Consider the following 22,565-nt stretch of genomic DNA (forward strand, 5'->3'; position numbering starts at 1 on the left):
TTGTTTTTATTTTCATGACTCATTACACTGAGTCAAAAAAGATCTTGCTGTGGTTTATGTCAAAGAGTGTTTTTCTGATGTTTTCCTCTAAAAGTTTTATAGTGTCCGGCCTTACATTTTGGTCTTTTATCCATTTGGAGTTTATTTTTGTGTATGGTGTTAGGTAGTGTTCTAATTTCATTCTTTTACATGCACCTGTCCAGTTTTCCCAGCACCACTTATTAAAGAGGCTATCTTTTCTCCATTGTATGTTCTTGCCTCTTTTCTCATAAACTAGGTGACCATATGTGTGTCGGTCTATCTCTGGGCTTTCTATCCTGTTACATTGATCTATATTTCTGTTTTTGTGCCAGTACCATACTGTCTTTTTTTTTTATATATATTATTATTTTTTTATTAGTTTCTGCTTTATAACAAAGTGAATCAGTCATACATATACATCTGTTCCCACATCCCTTCCCTCATACATCTCCCTCCCTCCCACCCTCCCCATCCCACCCCTCCAGGCGGTCACAAAGCACCGAGCTGATCTCCCTGTGCTCTGCGGCTGCTTCCCACTATCTATCTACCTTACGTTTGGTAGTGTATATATGTCCATGCCTCTCTTTCGCTTTGTCACAGCTTACCCTTCCCCCTCCCCATATCCTCAAGTCCATTCTCAAGTAGGTCTGTGTCTTTATTCCTGTTTTACCCCTATATTCTTCATGACATTTTTTTTTAATTCCATATATATGTGTTAGCATACGGTATTTGTCTTTCTCTTTCTGACTTACTTCACTCTGTATGACAGACTCTAGGTCCATCCACCTCATTACAAATAGCTCAATTTCGTTTCTTTTTATGGCTGAGTAATATTCCATTGTATATATGTGCCACATCTTCTTTATCCATTCATCCGATGATGGACACTTAGGTTGTTTCCATCTCCGGGCTATTGTAAATAGAGCTGCAATGAACATTTTGGTACGTGTCTCTTTTTGAATTATGGTTTTCTCAGGGTATATGCCTAGTAGTGGGATTGCTGGGTCATATGGTAGTTCTATTTGTAGTTTTTTAAGGAACCTCCATACTGTTCTCCATAGTGGCTGTACCAATTCACATTCCCACCAGCAATGCAAGAGTGTTCCCTTTTCTCCACACCCTCTCCAGCATTTATTGTTTCTAGATTTCTTGATAATGGCCATTCTGACTGGTGTGAGATGATATCTCATTGTAGTTTTGATTTGCATTTCTCTAATGATTAATGATGTTGAGCATTCTTTCATGTGTTTGTTGGCAGTCTGTATATCTTCTTTGGAGAAATGCCTTTTTAAGTCTTCTGCCCATTTTTGGATTGGGTTGTTTGTTTTTTTGTTATTGAGCTGCTTATAAATTTTGGAGAATAATCCTTTGTCAGTTGCTTCATTTGCAAATATTTTCTCCCATCCTGAGGGTTGTCTTTTGGTCTTGTTTATGGTTTCCTTTGCTGTGCAAAAGCTTTTCAGTTTCATTAGGTGCCATTTGTTTATCTTTGTTTTTATTTCCATTTCTCTAGGAGGTGGGTCCAAAAGGATCTTGCTGTGATTTCTGTCATAGAGTGTTCTGCCTATGTTTTCCTCTAAGAGTTTGATAGTTTCTGGCCTTACATTTAGGTCTTTAATCCATTTTGAGCTTATTTTTGTGTATGGTGTCAGGGAATGATCTAATCTCATACTTTTACATGTCCCTGTCCAGTTTTCCCAGCACGACTTATTGAAGAGACTGTCCTTTCTCCACTGTACATTCCTGCCTCCTTTATCAAAGATAAGTTGACCATATGTGCGTGGGTTTATCTCTGGGCTTTCTATCCTGTTCCATTGATCTATCTTTCTGTTTTTGTGCCAGTACCCCACTGTCTTGATTACTGTAGCTTTGTAGTATAGTCTGAAGTCAGGGAGCCTGATTTCTCCAGCTCCGTTTTTCGTTCTCAAGATTGCTTTGGCTATTTGGGGTCTTTTGTTTTTCCAAACAAATTTTGAAATTTTTTGTTCTAGTTCTGTGAAAAATGCCAGTGGTAGTTTGATAGGGATTGCACTGAATCTGTAGATTGCTTTGGGTAGTAGAGTCATATTCACAATATTGATTCTTCCAATCCAGGAGCATGGTATATCTCTCCATCTGTTTGTATCATCTTTAATTTCTTTCATCAGTGTCTTATAATTTTCTGCATACAGGTCTTTTGTCTCCTTAGGTAGGTTTATTCCTAGATATTTTATTCTTTTTGTTGCAATGGTAAATGGGAGTGTTTTCTTGATTTCACTTTCAGATTTTTCATCATTAGTGTACAGGAATGCCAGAGATTTCTGTGCATTAATTTTGTATCCTGCTACTTTACCAAATTCATTGATTAGCTCTAGTAATTTTCTGGTAGCATCTTTAGGATTCTCTATGTATAGTATCATGTCATCTGCAAACAGTGACAGCTTTACTTCTTCTTTTCCAATTTGGATTCCTTTTATTTCCTTGTCTTCTCTGATTGCTGTGGCTAAAACTTCCAAAACTAAGTTGAATAAGAGTGGTGAGAGTGGGCAGCCTTGTCTTGTTCCTGATCTTAGTGGAAATGGTTTCAGTTTTTCACCATTGAGTATGACGTTTGCTGTGCATTTGTCATATATGGCCTTTATTATGTTGAGGTAGGTTCCCTGTATGCCCATTTTCTGGCGAGTTTTTGTCATAAATAGGTGTTGAATTTTGTCAAAAGTTTTTATGCATCTATTGAGATGATCCTATGGTTTTATTCCTTAATTTGTTAATATGGTGTGTCACATGGATTGATTTGTGTGTATTGAAGAATCCTTGCATCCCTGTGATAAACCCCACTTGATCATGCTGTATGATCCTTTTACTATGTTGTTGGATTCTGTTTGCTAGTATTTTATTCAGGATTTTTGCATCTGCGTTCATCAGTGATACTGGTCTATAATTTTCTTTTTTGTGTGATATCTTTTTCTGGTTTTGGTATCAGGGCGATGGTGGCTTCATAGAATGAATTTGGGAGTGTTCCTGCCTCTTCAAATTTTTGGACAAGCTTGAGAAGGATTGGTGTTAGCTCTTCTCTAAATGTTTGATAGAATTCACCTGTGAAGCCATCTGGTCCTAGACTTTTGTTTGTTGGAAGATTTTTAATTACAGTTTCAATTTTATTACTTGTGATAGGTTTGTTTATATTTTCTAATTCTTCCTGGTTCAGCCTTGGAAAATTGTACCTTTCCAAGAATTTGTCTATTTCTTCGTGGTTGTCCATTTTATTGGCATATAGTTGTTTGTAGTAGTCTCTTATAATCCTTTGTATTTTGGCAGTGTCAGTTGTGATTCCCTCTCCCTTTTTTCTTGATAAGTCTGGCTAAGGGTTTATCAATTTTGTTTATCTTCTCAAAGAACCAGCTTTTAGTTTTATTGATCTTTGCTATTGTTTTCTTCGTTTCTATTTCATTTATTTCTGCTTTGATTTTTATGATGTCTTTCCTTCTACTGACTTTGGGTTTTCTTTGTTCTTCTTTCTCTAACTCTTTTAAATGTAGGGTTAGATCATTTATTTGAGATTTTTTTTGTTTCTTAAGGTAGGATTGTATTGCTATAAACTTCCCTCTTAGAACTGCTTTTGCTGCATCACATATGTTTTGGGTCATCGTGTTTCCATTGTCATTTGCTTCTATGTATCTTTTTATTTCTTCTTTGATTTCTTCAGTGATCTCTTAGTTATTTAGTAGTGCACTGTTTAGCCTCCATATATTTGTGCTTTTTACAGTTTTCTTCCTGTAATTGATTTCCAATCTCATAGCGTTGTGGTCAGAAAAGATGCTTGATACGATTTCAGTTTTCTTAAAATTTCCAAGGCTTGATTTGTGGCCCACGATGTGATCTATCCTGGAGAACATTCCATGTGCACCTGAGAAGAAAGTGTATTCTGCCACTTTTGGGTGGAATGTTCTATAAATATCAATTAAATCTATCTGGTCTATTGTGTCATTTAAAGTTTGTGTTTCCTTATTTATTTTCTGTTTGGATGATCTGTCCATTGGTGTAAGCGGGGTGTTAAAGTCCCCTACGATTATTGTGTTACTGTCAATTTCCCCTTTCATGGTTGTTAGCATTTGCCTTATGTATTGAGGTGCTCCTGTGTTGGGTGCATGAACATTTATGATTGTTATATCTTCTTCTTGGATTGATCCCTTGATCATTATGTAGTGTCCTTCCTTATCTCTCATAAAAGTCTTTATTTTAAAGTCTATTTTATCTGATACGAGTATTGCTACTCCAGCTTTCTTTTGATTTCCTTTTGCATGGAATATCTTTTTCCATCCCTTCACTTTCAGTCTGTATGTGTCTGTAGGTCTGAAGTGGGTCTCTTGTAGGCAGCATATATATGGGTCTTGTTTTTGTATCCATTCAGCCAGTCTGTGTCCTTTGGTTGGGGCATTTAATCCATTTACATTCAAGGTTATTATCGATATGTGTGTTCCTATTACCATTTTCTTAATTTTGTGGGATTGTTTTTGTGGGTCTTTTTCTTCTCTTGTGTTTCCTGCCTAGAGAAGTTTCTTTAGCATTTGCTGTAAAGCTGGTTTGGTGGTGCTGAATTCTCTTAGCTTTTGCTTTTCTGAAAAGCTTTTGATTTCTCCGTCGAATCTGAATGAGATCCTTGTTAGGTAGAGTAATCTTGGTTGTAGGTTTTTCTCTTTCATCACTTTAAATATAGCCTGCCACTCCCTTCTGGTCTGCAGAGTTTCTGATGAAAAATCAGCTGATAACCTTATGGGGATTCCTTTGTATGTTATTTGTTGTTTTTCCCTTGCTGCTTTTAATATTTTTTCTTTGAATTTAATTTTTGTTAGTTTGATTAATATGTATCTTGGGCTTCCCTGGTGGCACAGTGGTTGAGAGTCCGCCTGCCGATGCAGGGGACGTGGGTTTGTGCCCTGGTCCGGGAAGATCCCATATGCCACGGAGCGGCTGGGCCCATGAGCCATGGCTGCTGAGCCTGCATGTCCGGAGCCTGTGCTCCACAACAGGAGAGGCCACAACAGTGAGAGGCCTGCGTACCGCTAAAAAATATATATATATATGTGTGTGTGTCTTGGTGTGCTTCTAGTAGGGTTTATCCTGTATGGGACTCTCTGTGCTTCTTGGACTTTGGTGACTATTTCCTTTCCCATGTTAGGGAAGTTTTCCACTATAATCTGTTTGAATATTTTCTCAGACCCGTTCTTTTTCTCTTCTTCTTCTGGGACCCCTATAATTCGAATGTTGGTGCGTTTAGTGTTGTCCAAGAGGTCTCTGAGACTGTCTTCAATTCTTTTCATTCTTTTTTGTTTATTCTACTCCTCAGGTGTTATTTACACCATTGTGTCTTCCAGCTCACTTATTCATTCTTCTGCCTCCATTATTCTATTATTGATTCCTTCTAGAGTGTTTTTCATTTCAGTTATTGTGTTGTTCATCTCTGTTTGTTTGTCCTTTAGTTCTCTAGATCTTTGTTAAACATTTCTTGTATTTTCTTAATCCGTGCCTCCATTCTTTTTCTGAGGTTCTGGATCATCTTTACTATCATTCCTCTGAATTCTTTTTCAGGTAGGTTGCCTATTTCCTCTTCATTTATTTGGTCTTGTAGGATTTTACCTTGCTCCTTCATCTGTGACATATTTTTTTGCCATCTCATTTTTTTTTTTTTGGATTAGTAGAATTGTGTTCCTGTCTTACAGTTTGTTTGGCCTGAGGCTTCCCACACTAGAGCTTGTAGGCTTTTGGGTAGAGCTGGGGCTTGGTGCCAAGATGAGGACCTCCAGGGGACCTCACCCTGATGAAGATTTCCTGGGGTCTGAGGTTCTCTGTTAGTCCAGTGGTTCGGACTCAGAGCTCCCACTGCAGGAGCTTTGGCCCAGCTCCTAGGTCATGAACCAAGATCCCGCAAGCCATGCGGGGCGGCAAAAAAACAACAACAAAAAAAGGAAAACAATAACAAAGTAAAAACTAAAATTAGACTAGGAAACTAACAGATATGTTAGAAAGAATATAAAAATAAAAATATTGATAAAACAACAACTGGAAGGTAGAACAGAACCACAATAGTAAAAAAAGAGGAGGAGAAAAAAAAAAAGATGGAAATGACCTTGGCTGTGGGGGGCGGGGCCTAAGCAGGGGTGGGGTTTGGATGGTGGGAGGGGCCTATGCTTAGGACCCCTAGGGCTGGAAAAGGCCCTGGGAGCTTTGGGGCTTAGGCTCAGTGGAAGAGAAGGGGCCCAGGCGTGCCTCCTGCCTCTAGTCTCAGAGGGCTGGGGACCCTTTCTGGGAGCCCAGCAGGCTCTCCGGGCCCGAAAGGGTGGGACCAATGCCCTCCGCTCTTCTCCTGCTCCTCTGGTCCTGGAGGGCCCCTCCTGCCTGCCTCTCCTCCTACACCCCCAGGACCTATGCAGCAGGAGGTGGTGGGGGTGGTGCCTTGGAGGGTGGGGGACCTGGCCTGGGAGCTCAGTAGGATTCCTGGGGTCGAGTGGATGGGGCAAACATCTTCCACTCCTCTCCCACTCCTCTGGTCCCAGAGGAGGGCCTTTCTTATCTACTTCAATGTTGTTGTTGTTGTTTTTAATTAATTAATTTTATTTTATTTATTTTATTTTTGGCTGCGTTGGGTCTTTGTTGCTGCACGTGGGCTTTCTTTAGTTGCGGCGAGCAAGGGCTACTCTTCATTGCGGTGTGTGGGCTTCTCATTGCGGTGGCTTCTCTTGTTACGGAGCACGGGCTCTAGGCGTGCGGGCTTCTGAAGTTGTGGTAGGCAGGCTCAGTAGTTGTGGCTTGTGGGCTCTAGAGTGCAGGCTCAGGGTTCAATGTTTTCTTTCAGAACAAGGCTTGAAGCTGAATGGAAGAGACAAACCTAGGCTGATAATCTGGCCAATCCCTACACACGTCCCAGATTTTAAAATGTCTGTGTTCTTGCTTTTTCTCTGCCTGCTATGTTTCTTCCCCCAGATATTGGAATGGCTCTCTCCCTCTTTCTTTCAGGTCTTTGATCAAATATCATCTTATTGAGAAGCCTTCCCAGATCACACTGTTAAAGTGTTAGATAAGCAGTGTTAGAAATGGAAATTATTTGCTCTACCAAATCTGAGTATTTCATGAAAGAGACTGACTCATTCTCTACGTTATGGGATTAAGAATAATCCCATTTGAGATGATAAATACTAGAAAGTTTTAGTAACCCAAGAAGCCCTGAGAAACAAATTGCTAATTCATGACTTACGCCATCTAAATGTGATGAATAACTCAGGGCCTCAGGGGGTTCACTGGTGAATCGCAGTAATAAAGCAACTCGCTTGCCTCACAGGTGAACCTCAGCAAAAGAAACTTAAAAGTCTGGATTTTCCACAAGTTTTTCATGCAAAATAAGGGCTGATACTAAATAGGAACACCAAGGTTCAAGAAAAGCTAAGCTTTCCTAATGCTGATTTTCATAGGGAATAAGAGAATTTATAAAAAGTGAAAAGCTACTTATAAGGTCCTTCAAATTGCCCACCATCAGATGATTCTATTTCAATGCATTTAAGTTACAAAAGGTGAAAATTAAGAGCACTGATTATTTAGATATGTTTTAAGACCTAGAGCTATTGTAACTCATGAGTAGGAAAAAGACCCTTTGTTGTTGTTGTTTTTTAATTGAAGTATAGTTGATTTATTATGTGTTAGTTTCAGGTGTACAGCAAATTGACTCAGTTGTACGTATATATATAGATATGGGTATAGATACAGGTATATCTGTGATATATATAGACATATGTACATATATCTGTTCCTTTCAGATTCTTTTCCATTATAATTTATTATAAGATATTGAATATAGTTCCCTGTGCTATACAAAGGGTCCTTGTTGTTTGTCTGTTTTATGTATAGTAGTGTGTATATGTTAATCCCAAACTCCTAATTTATCCCTCCCCATCTTTCCCCCTTTGGTAACCATAAGTTTATTTCTATGTCTGTGAATCTATTTCTGTTTTGTAAATACGTTCATTTGTATCATTTTTTTTTTAGATAAGGGTCCCATATACTTAATGGTGCCATTTACCTCAAGAATATCTGGCAGCAGGAAGTTTTCCAGGTCGTTGAAATAATCTTGGAGTCACAGGATCTATTCCACTCCTCTCTCCACCATCTCTAGAAAGAATTAGGCTGGCTAGGCAAAAATAACTAAATACTGACATTTCCTAAGTACTTCCTATTCATAATGCATTTTCTAAGCACTTCAGCTTTAAACATACTATCTCATTTAACTCTCTTTCCCAAGTAGGGATGGTTATTAACCACCTTTTATGGATGGGGAGACAGAAAGCCAGACGGGTTACTTACTTCATAACTCTGGTTGTCGACAGAAGTTGCCCTGGCAAAACTAGAGAAATCAATGTTGAAAAGACTGTGAAAACGCCCTGGAAATGGCATGATGAACCATGGCTAAGAGGAAACCCTGTTTTTCAAGGCGGGGGCACAGTAGGAGATGGTGATTCTAATGCCATTGTCACCTCCTCCCCCGCAAAACTGAGATCGGCAGAGCACACTGGCATCCTGTTGGTCCCATTGTTTTCTGAAAGTTGTTTGCATCCTGGGACTCTTGGGTAGTGCCAAGGGGTGGATTTTCTCATCTTACCCTGCTCAGCACTGGATATTCCTGCTCATCATCCATGCTACATCATAAGAAGAACCATGAGCACTGTCTGATCCACTTTAACTAAGAGTGCAAAGCAGTTCCAAGACAACTTTGAGAGAAAACACCAAACAATTATAAAGAAAATCCAAAGGACACTCTCTCTGATAGTACATGAACCATGTAATCCTGGGAGGGGAATGCTTCTTCAGGAAGCTCTCAGATATTTGTTTCTCTGGGATAATTATGTGCTTGTGTGTGTGTGTGTGTGTGTGTGTGTGTGTGTGTGTGTGTGTGTGTGTATTTTGAAGGCAGACAGAGTATCTTGAAAACATCTCCAGCAATATGCCCTGTATATCCCATTATATCAGCTGTCACTTGACGTGAAACCACATGCAGTTCAAGGTCTGACTTTCCCCTGACTTCTGTTTATATAGTGTGGAGAAACTTTTGTTCCCTTGCCCTATAAGGTGTGTACCACAAGAGATCTGGGGAAAAGGTCACCCAGATAGTAAATAATTCTGCTGAGCTTTGAAGTGAAAATGCTCTAGGAACCTTTATCCTGTCCTTGCCATTTAACTAGTGCGTTTCAGTCATTCTTGGTATTAACGAATGGTGTAGATCAGAGCTTGTACCCATCATTCTGTTTCTCAGAGGCTCAATCTAAAATCAAAATAATATTTTATCTTTGTTTTGATCCTCTTCCTATGTTCAGGGGAAAGAATTGTGACCATTTCAAAGAAAAAAAAAAAGGAATGAAATACACCCCAAGGAAAACCTAGTTAAAGAGCTAAAGAGTGACATATTGATGGAAGAAAATTACACTGTGATTTTTATTTAAAAAAAAATAGTCTGGCCTTTGAAAAACATACTATCTTTCATGGGTAGAGAAATATCCAAATTATGCCCAACCTATTTTACAATAAGACCTTGAAAAGCTATGCGATGAGCTGGAATGAGAGGAGTTTAAATTTTTGATGCAATTCTCTGCTTGAGAAAGTGATAATGCAGCTCAAATAAGAGAGAGAGTATTTTCTGCTACAGCGCAACAATCAACATAACGTCTGGGCGTATTAATAATTTCACTCCTAAACTTCTCGACAGGGAGAGCATGGGTCTTAATAGCATTGTCAAGATCCTTAGGGCAATTGAAAAACCCAAAATCATTACTTTCTACTGATAGGCTTTCCTCTCCCAGAGGATGCCAAAATACCTAGGGTAATGTAGATTTATTGAAATGCTCAGACAGGCACTGCTCAGATGTAACTTCGCAATAGAATCTTCTCTTTAGAAGGATTTCTCTCAAATATTTCAAGTGGTCTTTTTTTTTTTTCTTTTTGTATTTGTCACTTGGAAAGTAGCTAATGGAGTTGACATTGATCTCAAGTGATACTTTCCTGATGATTTAAGAAAGCAAGGAGTGAGTATAGGGCTATGGTAAAATGATGTGGCATCTATGATTAAAATCCCTTTGTGATCCATCAGAGGTGAGAACTTGCCCTATTTGGGCAGTACAGTCCCAAACCAACAAGCACTATTAAGCTTATAATTCAAGGGTAGCTGCTGGTTTGGCACCCGATTCAAGACTTCTCTCTCTCTTCCTTCCTCCCCTCAAGAGTCCCTGCCTGTGCGTGGCTAGGTTTTAGCTTATCAGAAATGGCTCTCTGCTGTGATTACAGCCATGCCTGAAGCACTGGAACAAATTTCAGGATCCCCCTCAGACCCTCAAGTGTACAGTTGGCTCTCAAATGGCCATCGCCTAACAATCTCCACCTGGAAAATATCAACAGCAGCGGGGCCCCAGCCAAAAAGCTCCTGTGAAGGACTGGCTTCAGGTTGCCTGGGAAAGATTTTTTTTTAACGGTGTGAAGTGGCCCCCATCTGAGATCTAACTTTGATTGGTTCCAACAGGACTCTGCAACAGACAAACATTGTGGTTATAAAAAATCAGAAGGAATCCCATTTATATGAAATGTCCAGGGCTTCCCTGGTGGCTCAGTGGTTAAGAATCTGCCTGCCAATGCAGGGGACACGGGTTCAAGCCCTGGTCCAGAAGATCCCACATGCCACGGAGCAACATAAGCCCATGGGCCACAACTACTGAGCCTGAGCTCTAGAGCCCACGTGCCACAACTACTGAGCCCGTGTGCCTGGAGCCGATGCTCCACAACAAGAGAAGCCACCGCATGAGAAGCCCTCGCACTGCAACAAAGAGTAGTCCCCGCTCACCGCAACTAGAGAAAGCCCCGCGCAGCAACAAAGACCCAACGCAGCCCAAAATAAATAAATAAATAAATAATTAATTAATTAAAATGAAATGTCCAGAATAGGCAAATTCATGGGAACAGAAAGTAGATTAACAGGAGGGGATGGAAATCACCTGCTAATGGGTATGGGGTTTCCTTGCGGCGGGGAGAGGGGTGGTGACAGAAATGTCCTAAACTTAGACAGCAGTGATGTTTGCACATCTCGGTAAATACACTTTTAAAATACTAAAATGTACACTCCAAGAAGCTGAATTTTATTATAGCTCAGTAAGATTGTTACTAATAAAAATAAAAAGGAATTCAGGCAGAGCCAGGAAAAAACAAACAAAACAGAGGGGATGGAAGTCACCTTCCTCCCGTGTCTGGCTCTCTCCCTGTTAATGGACCCTCTGAGGGCAATAAGCATTAGGGGAATTAACTACATGCTCAAAGAACAGAGGCAAAAATCTACTCTGATCCCTCTCTGCTGAGGCTCACCGCCCTCCAGGGACATGAGTTGTCAATTCATTTGTTCATTCACTCTGTGCTACTTCTGTGCCAGGTACTGTTGCTTTGTGCTGGGGATATAAAAATAAGAGAGACATGCTCTTTGCATTGGAGGAGCTCACAGTCTAGTGGGGAACACAGGAGAGTCCAAAAATAATACAAAACCTTGTGCCAAGGGTGATGAAAGAGATGTACCCTGTGTGCACTGGAAAGGGGCCCAAATGTATACAGTTAAATACAAACTGTACGAAGGGAAACATATCATTTAACCTCCTTGCCCCTCCATTTCCTCATCTTTGAAGTGGACAACAACATCTATTCTGAAGGTTATTATAAGTTTTTTTCATTTTGATTTTATTGGAGTATAGTTGATTTACAATGTTGTGTTAGTTTCAGGTGTACAGCAAAGTGATTCAGTTACACATATACATATATTCATTCTTTTTCAGATTCTTTTCTCATATAGGTTTTCACAGAATATTGAGTAGAGTATTATAAATTTGAAATAAGGTACAATATATAGAGTGCTTATTACACAGCTGGGGCTTATTAAATGTGAGCAATTGTTCTTAGATGAGCTAATATGTCCCTCTAAACTGTAGTTGTTTATGAATGTAGGTAGAGGTGACAAAACTTTGGTTTCTAAGCCTGCAAGTGATTCCTCCTTAGGACTGCAATCCCCATGCTTCTGTCATGGGATGTGTCATTATGAAGGCACCCGGAATATTTTTTCTCTGAGGTCACGCATTTTATGTAAGCAAGAGAACTACAAATCATTGCTTATGAGTAAGTACCATCCTTTCCTTCTCTGGTGCTCTGGTCAGGCTGACTGGGGTCTTTCCATGAAGGATGGCCCCTGGTCCAGGACTGTGCAACTCAGGCCAAGAGGCACTGGCCAGAGCCTATGTGAGGCCCCGTGGGAGATTAGAAAGAGGCCGTAACTTGGCTGGCTCCTTCATCCTGCTTTCTTTTTTCTCCTCTATTCTGAAATGCGGAGAAATGTGCAGCCTGACAATAGCAGCCAGATGCAAGAAATACTGCAGACCAGTCAACCATCCTGCAAAGCCAGCAATACCATAGGAGGGTCAATAATAAAAAAATAAGATTCCACTCTTTAGGAAACAAATCATTCAGTAGATGTTAAAGACAGGGAAGGAGGGAGCAAGCTGAATGTCCACAGCATCCAGTACTTTGAGACAAATAAGTAAGCCTCTCTCCAAATGCAGGAGGAAGCTGGATCTGGACCCCCGCCCCCCAACCCCGGGCTATGGCAAAGTGCCTCCAGTCAGAGCTGGCAGGATGAGATGGGACCAGTGTGCCCTTGTTTCTGCCTCCAGCAGACCTAATTGGGAGCCAGGGATGCAGCGTGGAGGAGGAAGCTTGAGGAGGGCCTTTTGGGAAAGCACAGAAAAGAGACTGCGCTGCACTTTGGCTGTTCTGGCCTATTTCTCCTGATTCAAGCAGCACTGTGAAGGGCAGAGCTTTGAGGTGGGCGATTCCCTCCACTTTCTCACAAGATTTGCTTCTACAATTTAAGCACATGTGCAAAGAAATGCGTCAAGCCAGTTTTCCTCTGTATCTGAGGGGGCGTGCATAAACTGGGGCAGGGTCCTCATTCCCTCCCTGTGTGCGTGCTCTCTGGGGCCTCGTGCTCCTCTGCATGGGGCAGAGTGGGGAAGAGACCCTGGGGTCAAATATCAGCTCTACCGTTTACTGAGCTGTGTGACCACTGGCGAATTACTTAACCTCTCTGAGCCTCACTTGCAGGATCTGTATAAATGGGGATGATAAGAGAATCTATCCCATAGGAGTGAGTGGGAATACCCTGAAATAATTTAAGTACAGCACTTACCACAGGATCAGACACACAGGGAGAGCTTAATTCATAGCATCTATTGTCAGTATTATTGGTTTGTTGTCATTATTTGTTTATGGAAATGGGACAGTTCTGAATCCCAAGTTCCACTTTGGCAGGCTCTTAGAGAGATGCTCTTGAGACCACCTGTATTAATGCCTGTGCCATGTCACTTAGTCGCTATGCCCTTCTGTAGACAGAATTTGAAGGTAGAGAGGTTGAGGTGAGTGACTTTGCCTCCATATGTTGATTTGATATCTCACCATGAAAGCTGCCACCTCAAAGAGCTAGGAAAACTGGAGTGACCCAGGAGGTACTCGTTACTTTCACCAGAACCATGGTTGCTATTGCTGGTATTACTATTACTGGTATTATTAATTATGACACAAAATAATATGTGTTGATAGCTTACTCTATGCTAAGAATTGTGCTGGGCTCCCTATAAATATTCTCATTTGATTCTCCTAACAGCCATATGAAAGAAGTAAAATCTCTATACCCATTTTACAGATGAAGAAACAGACTCAGAAAACAATACGTAACTTTCCAGTGGTCACACAGCTAGTAAGTGGCCAAGCAGGGGTTCAAAGCCACCCAGCAGCCTGGCCATTTGCAATAGCCTCCACTCTCCATAATTCTAACCACAGGCTGTTACTCTTGAAAATTCTCACCTCCGGCTCCCTGTAGCTCCCATTCAAGGTCAAATTTGAACAGGATGTCCTGGTGCCAGGTTTCATCACCCAGAGACTCCAGAAGCTCTGTCAACACCATCCCCACTTCTTGCATCTTCAGATTGCCATCAAGATGGAACTTGCTCCAAAGATGATGTTCTTAAGGCAGACAGTTTGTGGTTAATTCATTATCTTGGGGTCCGAAGGGTTGAAATTTTTTTAAAGGCCAACAATTGGCATGCCATCTCCAAGAATGAGTGAATTATTAGCAGCTAGGCAGGGCTCTACTTTTATTTTTCTTTCACACATTTTATCATCATTTTTAATTGCCAGGAATAATTGGTGTGGGCAAGACACCACCAATCTGAGTTCATCCCTGCCTTCCCACTGTCATCAACACCCCCCTTGGCAAGGGTAGACCCAGCCTAAATGCCTCCCCCAGCTGTTTATTTAGGAAAAATGCAACAACAGTAGCCAATTATTGTGAATTTACTTCCTTAGCTGCAAAGAAATTTCTTTCTTTTTTTCTTTTTTTTTTTTTTTTTTTGCGGTATGCGGGCCTCTCACTGTTGTGGCCTCTCCCGTTGTGGAGCACAGGCTCCGGACGCACAGGCTCAGCGGCAATGGCTCACGGGCCCAGCCGCTCCGCAGCATGTGGGATCTTCCCGGACCGGGGCACGAACCCGCATCCCCTGCATCGGCAGGCGGACTCTCAACCACTGCGCCACTAGGGAAGCCCGAAATTTCTTTCTTGATACATTATTTAAAATGTGGGTGTTGCTGGTTTCCACATACTATTTGAGCACCACTCATCTAGTCAACACAAGAGTTGATACTCCAGTATATATACACAATGGAATACTACTCAGCCATAAAAAGGAATGAAATAATGCCATTTGCAGCAACATGGATAGACCTAGAGATTATCATACTAAGTGAAGTAAGCCAGACAAAGACAAATACCATATGATATAGCTTATATGTGGAATCAAAAAACAAAAAGACACTGGGCTTCCCTGGTGGCGCAGTGGTTAAGGATCTGCCTGCCAATGCAGGGGACACGGGTTTGAGCCCTGATCTGGGAAGATCCCACATGCCGCGGGGCAACTAGGCCCATGAGCCACAACTACTGAGCCTGCGCATCTGGAGCCCGTGCCCCGCCACAAGAGAGGACGCGACAGTGAAAGGCCTGCGCGCCGCGATGAAGAGTGGTCCCTGCTTGCTGCAACTAGAGAAAGCCCTCGCACAGAAACGAAGACCCAACACAGCCGCAAATAAATAAATAAATAAAAAGCAGTTTCTTAAAAAAAAAAAAAAAAAAAAAGAGTAGCTCCCACTTGTCTCAATTAGAGAAAAGCCCGTGCAGCAACGAAGACCCAACACAGCCAAAAAAAAAAAAAAAAGACACAAATGAACTTATTTCCAAAACAGAAAGAGACTCACAGACACAGAAAACAAGCTAATGGTTACCACAGGGGAAAGGGGGCTGGGGTTAACATATACACGTAGAAAGTAGATAACCAACGAGGACCGACTGTTTAGCACGGGGAACTATACTCAGTATTGCATAATAACCTATATGGGAAAAGAATCTGAAAAAGAACATATATACATACATATATATTATATGTAGAACTGAATTGCTGTGCTGTACACTGAAACTTACATGATATCGTAAATCAACTATACTTAAAAATTCTTTTAAACAGAGTTGAGTGTGTAGTGGCCACACAACTTTGTTGGAATTGATATTGTGAACCGATAAAGAAGCACTGCTTTATTTTTTAAAACTCTACTGTCAACCAGTTGGCATTTAGGAGGGACAGCATATGTGAACGGCATCTCTGTCAGGCTCAAAATTGCTGGCAACTGTCCCACAGCAAATCTAAAAGCTCAGAAGCGTGGACCATTCAAGCAAATAAGTCCAAACAAGCAAACAGGGCAAGTTAAGCATTCATTCAAGCACTTAATTTTTAAATCTACAGGAAGCACCTTCTCCACAAGTTAACTTATCTTTGATACGAGTCCTACCTGTCCCACCCTAGCTTTTAACAAAGAACCAATATATAGCTCCTTCTTCCTAGGACTAAAAGCTCCACAGTACCTAAAAACAAATTCCAGGTTCTGGACCCGAGATAAATCAGGTGTAGAATAATAGGTTAACACAGCAATTTTAATGACCGTTGCCTTTTGCCTGCTAAAAGCCTACTTATTAGGTTGATACCATGTAAGTGTTTATGTTGCACAGTTATTTGTGGCTCAATTACATTATTATGTGATTTCATATTTATGTAATAGAAGGGCCATTCGATGCACATGAATTAAGCCCAATAAAAGTATGGGACTCAGAGTGGATGCGAAGTTTCCTTCATCAAGCTGAGGTATTCATTTTTGTTTCACCACAGACTGAAGACAACACTTGCCTTGGAGAACGGCTTTTCATGTCATTTAGCTTCTTAGAAAGCGGTGAGGCATGTTGCTTGCCATTGTCTGCATTTTTTGAAATAGAAAACCGTCACAATCTGCAAATGCATTGGATGAGTATAACAAAAACAAACACAAAAAGTGCTTGAGATCATTAGCTGTAGCAGAGATGTTGTTATATTAGCGGTACGTGACCCACAGAGAATGCTAAGGAACCCCCAGTCAAGCCAGCAGTCAAAAACATAAATGCCCACCAGCCAGTAACATAAGTGCATACATCCGATCAGATGAAGATAACAGGGATCATTCGGGCTGATGACAAAAACAAACTAAACAAACAAAACCACAAAACCACCCAGTGGCATTCAGCTCTATCCAGTTGTTGCCTTGAGGGAATACAGACTTCAATTTGTTTTTGTTTTCAAGAGAAGTCAGAAGTCCAGAACACGATGTACAATCTTGACCTTGAACTTTTGGTAATATTCAGCTTGGGTGCTGCTGGTTTGTGACTCCTGGCCTAGAGAGCTGAAGTCGGGGTGTATTCCATCTACTCAAATCTGGGATCCTTGAGAGCTGCAGTTACGTCTTTATCCATCCGTTTATTCCTAGGAGAACCAAGCAGTGTTCCCTGCACGCACATGGTTTGGGGGAACTTGCCAGCCATCAGGTAGCATGTTTAGCATTTTACATTCATCTTCCCCTCGAACTTCCTTACAGGTAGTTAGTGCTGTTTTCATCATTTGGCAGGTGAAGACACTGACAATTAAAGAAATGAAGTCTCAGGCCCAGGGTCACGCAACTCAAAATTGGTCAGACCCGATCCTTGAACTCAGTTCTTCCGATTTTATCCCCTAACCACTGGCTCAATGCTCCCACACCACTCTGCTTCTCCCCCAGTGGTAGCCTTTACCCCTCTGTGCTGTCACTGTCTTTTCCTTCTAGCTCCTGTACCTAGTTGAAAAGTTTGTGTTTCGGATAGAGAGGTAAATGAGCAAACATGATCAACGTCACAGTGGAAATGAGCAACAGTATAAGGAGGACATGTTTCGATATTGAGGACGCGGGATAGTTTTTGTTGTAATTGCTATCAGTAATTTGATGTAAGTGCAGTGAAAGAGCTTGTTGCTTTATAGGAGGACCCGGGTGAGTGGAGAGTTAAGTATTTGTTCATCTTCCTCTGCACTTCTTTCTCCGTCTCCCCCCGACCCCATGAAACCCCAGGCCTTCTCTTTAGGAGAAATGGGAGGAGAGTTTGACGTTTCTTTCGATTAACTGGAAAACTCAGCCTCTGTTTTGTTTGGAACATACCACACCACACCCGGGTCGGCGTTTCCATTCCCCCATCAGCACCATCCCTGGCTGTGTCCGCAGAAAGACGACCACGGGAATTCCACCCACACTGAACACAGATGGACAGGGAAGGGCCACCCAGGCTGGAGCAGACAGAGAAATCTCAGGGTGAACAGACAGGAAGCGGGAGGGTCCCGATATCTCATTTAGTGAATTAAATCCCTCACACGGCCTCTTTGTACTTTGGGAGAGTGTGTGGTCTGGAGGGCTGGAGGGCGGGGGCGGGGGGCTGAGGGAGATGGTAGGTTAGGGCTTGGGGCTGGGGAGGGTGGGTTCTCGCTTGAACACTGATTCTTCTCGCCTTCCCGAGGCAAGTCTCATAATTACCTAACTAATGGAGAATAATGACACCACTTCGATGGGAGTTGAGAGGTGGAGAAAGAAAGGCATGAGAATTCATTAACCTTGTGTGAGGGGCTTGGATACCATCTCTGAAGGATCGTTATTACATCATTTCACCCCCTTTTCTCACCTCTTTCCACTAATACGAGACAGACAAACGTAAATAACCATATAATAATAGATTACAAGACAGACAACAATGCCAGAAAATATAGTAGCCTGTTACAGCAATGGAACTCCCTCAAAGATATATTTAAAATGTCACCGGTGCAGAATGGAAAATACGAATTACAGGTTCATTTGGAGGACGCGATTTAAAATCTATACAACTTGTACAGTGGCATTTCCCATTAGGTTTTAGTTTTAGTTGTCTTTTTCTGCACACCAAAAAAAAAAAAAAAAATCTCCCCAAGTAATTTCAGCCCAGAGATGCAAACTTCAAGGAACCATTTTCCTCTGTATTTTTCTTTCCTGTTTTCGATGGTCATGATGCTCTCCAAACCTAGGATCTTCTTGACATGTTGTCTTTCTTTCGGAACGTTTCTGCAAGCTTCCCAGGAGCCACGGAATGTAGATTACACCTTTTGGAGATGTAGCCCGGTCACATAAGGAGACAAGTAGTTGAAATTTGTGTCAAACTGCTTGTTTAAATGACTTGAGCCAACTTCTTAAAGCCAGGACAGCAGGGGCTGAGGATATTCAAAGTTGGCAGGGGCCAAAATGACACGGCTCGGCAGTCACCTGGCGGGCTGCCAACCCCGACTGGAGGCTTCAAAACATAAACTTTCTCAAAGGACACAAATTAAAAGTCATGTTTCAGCAGCCATTAGAACCAAATGATAGGCTTACCTTGCATAGTGAACGACCTTCATTTTCATTATGCTTAAAATATTTCACTTGGTAGGTGGAGAGTGGGTTGCTAGGAAAACGGTGTGTGGAATTATCATCCATGGTCATATTTACAGGAGAATTACAGGGGAAAACAGGGGTATAGTTGTCCTTTGTGAGTTTTTCCTGCAAGGACAGAGGATTGCAAGTTTAGAAACCAGGATGCAATTTGGAGTAAGGGTCGTGGTTTGAAAACATCAACCCTGACCTTCTCCAGAGACTGGGTCCTCAGGGTTCATCTCTCAGAGGACAGATGCTATGAAGCCCCTGATCTGAGCAGGCTCACAGGTGTGTTTTGTTGATTCTTATTTTTAAAAGTATACATATACATGTGAATATGTGTGTATATATAAACATATATATAAATACACAAACACACAAAAACACACACACATATTTTTTAATTGTCAACATTTTTTAAAAATCAGAAAACTCTTTTGAAAAAGTCCAGATCTTCAGCTCTCCTAGAAAAACTGGAAGATCATCTGCCTTGAGCTCTAACCCCTGCATGGCCACGTGAGCCTGGATCTGAGTGAGGGCTGCTCCCTGCCGTCTCCAGTTCACCTCAGTCCACTTCACTTTCCTGCCTGGCCCCTGATAGGTGTTTAAATTTACTATTCCCTGACTTAGAGTGTTCCATCTTTCTTATACCTTCACAAAGATGCCGTGTTTTTAAAGAATGTAGGAGTGCACTGGTTTACCAGGAAATGGGCTAGGGACTTGTTACAACAGTGCTCAGCCTCGTTGAATATCATGTTACTTTCATTGCAGAATGAATATGTTTCAAATAATTCCACTGGTCACCCCTCACCAGCCTGGTTTTGCTAACCTAGTTTCTCATTCTTAATTTGATGCCGAGGGATAAAGGGATAAAGTATACTATTTGTTAGTAACTGACATTGGGATGCTGGTCACAGTCGTATCTGCATCTGTAGTTCCTGACATTCGGCAATGGTCAATATCGAGGCTTTGGTTCCAGGCTCTCCTCCGCAGGCTTGCAGAGTGATCGCAGCCGCATTCTGAAGCCCCTAATGGCCGTTTCTCCTTCCTCTTTTCTCAGGCCCTCCGAACCACCACAGCCAGTCGACTCTGAGGCCCCCTCTGCCACCCCCGCACAACCACACGCTGTCCCATCACCACTCGTCAGCCAATTCCCTCAACAGGAACTCGCTGACCAATCGGCGGAGTCAGATTCACGCCCCAGCTCCCGCGCCCAATGACCTGGCCACCACGCCCGAGTCAGTTCAGCTTCAGGACAGCTGGGTGCTAAACAGCAACGTGCCCCTGGAGACCCGGTAAGTCCCCATCACGATCACACCTGGCTCCCTGCTGCATCACCCGCCCAGAGCAGTCGGGAGAAAATCCCGCCTACCTTATGGGACACGTTGACCAACTCTGTGCTGTTCCCTTGGTAATTTGACCCTGGACGGTAGGTTGATAGGTATTTCTTTGTTCACATGTGTCTCCTTTTAATGCTTGTTTACTTTCTTCCACAGCTCCTGTGTACCCAACTAATAGAATTAGCATAACATATTTTTACTCAAAGACTCATGGGGAACATGCTTCTAAGGGTATATTGACAGAAAGCTGCTGATAAATTATGCATTTAGCCTTTCTTGAAGTCATAAATGAAGACTCATTTGAAATTAAGTGTTTGGGGAGACCTTGAGAAACAATCCCTGATTCCAGACTGACAGAAGTATAATTTTAATTTATACTTCATCCGACATGCAGTCTCGCTTTAATCCCTCCCGTATACACTAACAGCTTGATGCCTGAGGGGCAAACAATAGTGTAAAAAAACAAACAAGAAAAAAGCGGCAGCACTTATGTTGAGAGGGAAGGGTTTCAAAGTGATTCCAGGTCTGGCTTTGTTTTGTTTTGCCTTTGCTCCTGTCCTTTTCTCCCCTTTGCTTCTGGTCTTCCAAAATCACACCTGCCTTCGTGACCTGAAGGAAGGGGCATGGGTCACAGCGTGGCAAGCTGCAATGTAATTGACAGTGGGTCAGCCAGATACTGGAACAGGCCTTGCCGTTCCATCCCCAGACACTTTCATGTTTGTGTGCTTCAACTGTTACTGTTTCCTTGCCCGGAAGAACCACGGAGAGTAAAGAGAGACGGATTAATTCATATTGAACCTTCAATAAGTTCCCACATAGTTTTTAAACTTTAATAACTTAAGTTTAAGGAAAGACTGAAATAATCCGTCATCTTTCTGGTAATGGCCCGTGAATTTTCTGCACACAGCTGGAAATAATTATGCAAGCCATAGCATTTGATGTTGTTTCTTATCTCTAATATGTTTTGTTTGTTTGTTTGTTTTATAAATTTATTTATTTATTTATATTTATTTTTGGCTGTGTTGGGTCTTCGTTTCTGTGCAAGGGCTTTCTCCAGTTGTGGCGAGCGGGGGCCACTCTTCATCGCGGTGCGCGGGCCTCTCATTGTCACGGCCTCTCCCGTTGCGGAGCACAGGCTCCAGACGCGCAGGCTCAGTAGTTGTGGCTCTGAGCTTAGCTGCTTAGCCGCTAAGGGCTTAGCCGCTCCGTGGCATGTGGGATCTTCCCAGACCAGGGCTCGAACCCATGTCCCCTGCACTGGCAGGCAGACTCCTGACCACTGTGCCACCAGGGAAGCCCTCTAATATGTTTTGTTTTATTAATAAGATCTTGAACTTGAATAAGTTGTATACCACTGTCACTGTAGTCGCTCCAAACTTTAATACATTTTATTTTCTAACAACTGTAGGTGATTTGTAACCAGGCCTGCAGTCTTAATCTCTAAGGCTTACAGTAGGGAAAGTCAATAGGAACTCTATGCATATATTATACATAATAGATAGATTTAAACATTTGTACTGATAGAATAACCCCACTAATAAGTAGCTTTGCTGGAAAGGTTCCAGGCTGAAAGTTGACTGGTCCACCAGGCTTAATTTAGGATATTTTCATAGTTGGTAGTGGTCTTTAAGGCTGGATGAGACTCTATCTTTTCCGTCCTTATATCTATGAACTGCCATAGAGTTTGTTGGGTACTAGTCAGACTATTTTCACATTAACAGACCATTGTTTGAAAAATAGTTTCTAGACATAAAGCCTATGCACTGTGGTTAGGATGAAGAAAGAGGAGGGAGAAAGGGAAGGAGAAATGTAGTAGATATTGGGGAAAAAGAAGGAGAAAAAGGAAAGAAGAGGACCACCATCGCCATTAACTACCAGTTTTTATTGTGCAGTTTGTACATGCCGATGTCAGTGGTTTAAATGCACTACCTCATTCAAGCATGGAAGCAATCCAGTGAGGTAGGAAGGAATCGTTGTTATTAGCATTTTAAAAACTCAGAATCTAGACTTGGGGAACAGAGTAACTTGCAAGCGTTCTAGGGCTTCAGTGAGATGGTAAATTATGAGCCACATTGGATGGAACTCTCGTGATTCCTACAGATAAAAAAGGTGGTCAGATTGTCTGATGCAGGAGCAGCCACGAACCTACATTTATTGCCTTAATTGTCACATCTTCAGGGAAAGATCCATCAGAGTGTCTACTCCTCACAAAGAGTCTCCTGTTGGTGATGAGAACACATACACTGCATAAGCATCTCCCATCGTCCAGTTTCTGATGTGATCAGTTGGCAATAAAGT

General features: G+C 41.9%; 1 protein-coding gene across 6 annotated transcripts in view; it reads left to right on the top strand.

Annotated features, from left to right (window-relative positions):
• The window catches only part of TENM2 (teneurin transmembrane protein 2), a gene marked incomplete at its 5' end in the record, with an annotated part of 1,007,477 nt that overhangs the window by 654,816 nt on the left and 330,096 nt on the right, over nt 1-22,565 (top strand). For all 6 annotated transcript variants that reach the window (XM_079702682.1, XM_079702683.1, XM_079702684.1 and 3 more), the window contains one exon: nt 19,988-20,222. In XM_079702682.1, coding sequence (XP_079558808.1) covers nt 19,988-20,222 — 235 coding nt within the window. The remainder of the gene's footprint in view (nt 1-19,987; nt 20,223-22,565) is intronic.

Source organism: Hyperoodon ampullatus, assembly GCF_949752795.1.
Source record: "Hyperoodon ampullatus genome assembly, chromosome: 4".
NCBI lineage: Eukaryota > Metazoa > Chordata > Mammalia > Artiodactyla > Ziphiidae > Hyperoodon > Hyperoodon ampullatus.